A 2,537-nucleotide genomic window follows, 5' to 3' on the forward strand; every position below is an offset into this window, starting at 1 on the left:
TTTGTATTTGCTTCTTCTAAATGCCTGTAACAAATCAGAAGCACAAGTCTCTTTTACATGCAGAGGTCAAACTCAACTTACCCTTTCTTGCTTCTTGTCGTCTGTTTAATTTTGGGGACACCAAATTAGCTGTGTGTTTTATTCCCTGGATAGCAGGCAACATGGGAATGATTTCTGGATAGACATCACTGCGGCTTCTGTTGGTTGGCTTGTGCGATTGCAGACACTCTTTGGTTGTTTCCGAGACTGAAGAGGATGAGCGGGATTTAGACCTGTTTTTACCTTTGATCACCTGTACAGGTGAACCTGAGCCTCTTCCACTGTGTCTGTCATCACAGAAGACTTTGAAATCCAAAGGCCTGTTCTCATTTTGGAACAGGATCTGACTGAACTGGGGCTGAAATAGAGGAGGTGTTTGTTTGGAGGCCTGTGTTAGCTGAATTGGATTGAAACCCTGCAAACATAGATTAGCATCTTGTCTGTGACCACTGTGGTCAGGTAAAGCCCTGAGTCCCATTTTGGGTAACTGTTGGGTTTTGGCGTGTTTCTGGCCGCTAGTCCGCATTTGAAATGAATCTTGTCTAAAAGAGTTGTTCAAACAGTGCTGCCTTTTGTTAGGTAGTGCCTTAGTTCCTAGTACAGTCTGATGAAGATCCTGTTGCCCAGTGAGGAATGACTTGTGTTGTTGTCTTGCTTGGACCATGCTAAGGAGCTGTTGGGTCATATGTTGGTCAGAAGACTCTGCATTCTCCCTTGAACTACAGTCATGAGGTATGCTCTGACTTGAGTTCTTTGGGCTTTGCTTTTGTTGGACTGAGTTCTCAAAGGATTGCATCGGGTTTCTGTCTGCTTGGTTTGGTGTCTGGCCAAATGTACAACTCGAAGGCTTAAGTCTAAGGCCAACTCCGTATCCCTCACAGCTTGGCTCAACCTCCCCTACATCTGTCCTTGTTACATCTAGGGAACGTAGCATACTTTTTCTCTCAAAATTCACAGGGTTTCGGAGAGCTGCCATGTAAGACTGCCGATACCTGCATTTGGATTCTGGATCGTTTTGCATGCTCTCAGGTGGTTTGTTTTGCATACAAGGATTGCAGTCCTCTTCACACATGTTAACATTACTTTTTGGGGCAGGTTTAGTCGTCCTGACTAACTTGAAGCCCAGTGGTTTTGTGGGCATTGCTATTTTGTTGAGGACTAAAGTCTCTTTCTCCTTGCTGAACTCTAAAAGATCCACATATTCTCCTTCCAGCTCTCGGTTGTGCCTGCTGTCCCAGGTATTAGGAGATACCCAGCCAACAGGTTTTCCAGCAAAACTGCTTATTGGATGTCCTTGGTCAACCTTCACCAATCTGCTGCCACCGTCCACTAGCTGAACAGAAACCGCCATCCCATCATTTGCTGGAAGGATCCTAGTTTCCATATCAAGTGGTAAAAGGCCTATAGGTACCTGTGACTCGTTCTTCGAAATCTCAGTTTTAAGATCTTTCACACGGAGAGTTGGAGTTGAGCATGGCTTTGTTTCAGGCCAGATGTTAGATTTGGGCCTGTCAAGGAATTCTGGGTTGGCAACTTCGGTCCAGGGTACCTTCACAACCCCCTGGTCAGAGGAAAGCACACACTGACATAGAGGATTTCCATGACGTCCCTCATTTATTTCCCTTAGCCAAGACTCCGTGAATATGCATGGATAAGATGTCTCAGGAATGGGAGTCCCCTCAATTGCAGTACCCTCCAGCAACCTGGAACCGGCTTGCAGCACCAGATTCTCATGCCCCAGGAGGTCTTCCTGCACAAGAAGACTTTTGAGGACGATTCGGGCTGACTGTTCTCCAAAAGGTTCCACCTGCAAGTAGAAATCTCCAGGTCGGAGCAGTAAAGGGTTGATAGGGGCAAGTTGGATCACCACACGATCTCTCAGGCACAATGGCCAACCCTCACACCGGAACAGCACATCGGAGTATGCAGCCTAGTGGGAGAAAGAAAGGGCAAAGCTAGTTTGTTGACTTGCAGATCATTTTGGATTGACAGATTTTATGACCGCAAAATTCCTAATGGCTTGGGTCTTGATGCCGTTTATTGGCTTGCACGCAAACATTCTTGAATCCCCTTCAGAAGAAGCTGCCTCGGAAGGCCTTTGTTCTTTCTGAAGATAAAACAAAACAATCTTGTGCTGAGTGGACAAGGATAAGTAGCTTGTGGGATCTGTGCCATAAAAATCCACATGGAAGAAATATCTGCACAGGAAACTCCTTTCATCTTGCCCAGTATGCTAACATACTTTACCCTTTAAGGCTTAGTTCACCCAAACATGAAAATACATTATTGACTCACTCTTATGTCATTCTCACTGTCCCTTTCCATACACTGAAAGCATACACTGAGCATGACCTGTCATGCATCATAAAAGTAGTCCTTGCAAACCTATATTCCAAGTCTACTGAACCTTTATGCTAAAGCTGAAGTGAGGAATATGTTTGTCTTGAGCACGAATAGCTGTTTGCTCAAACAATATAAGATGAAATGGTAGTTTTGCA

General features: G+C 45.1%; 1 protein-coding gene across 1 annotated transcript in view; it reads right to left on the reverse strand.

Annotated features, from left to right (window-relative positions):
- LOC107573743 (uncharacterized) overlaps nucleotides 1–2,537 on the reverse strand; it is a gene marked incomplete at both ends in the record, with an annotated part of 23,552 nt that overhangs the window by 20,532 nt on the left and 483 nt on the right. The window contains one exon of the mRNA XM_016260188.1: nucleotides 82–1,969. Coding sequence (XP_016115674.1) covers nucleotides 82–1,969 — 1,888 coding nt within the window. The remainder of the gene's footprint in view (nucleotides 1–81; nucleotides 1,970–2,537) is intronic.

This window comes from Sinocyclocheilus grahami, unplaced genomic scaffold, assembly GCF_001515645.1.
Source record: "Sinocyclocheilus grahami isolate Dianchi unplaced genomic scaffold, SAMN03320097.WGS_v1.1 scaffold2021.1, whole genome shotgun sequence".
Lineage (NCBI taxonomy): Eukaryota > Metazoa > Chordata > Actinopteri > Cypriniformes > Cyprinidae > Sinocyclocheilus > Sinocyclocheilus grahami.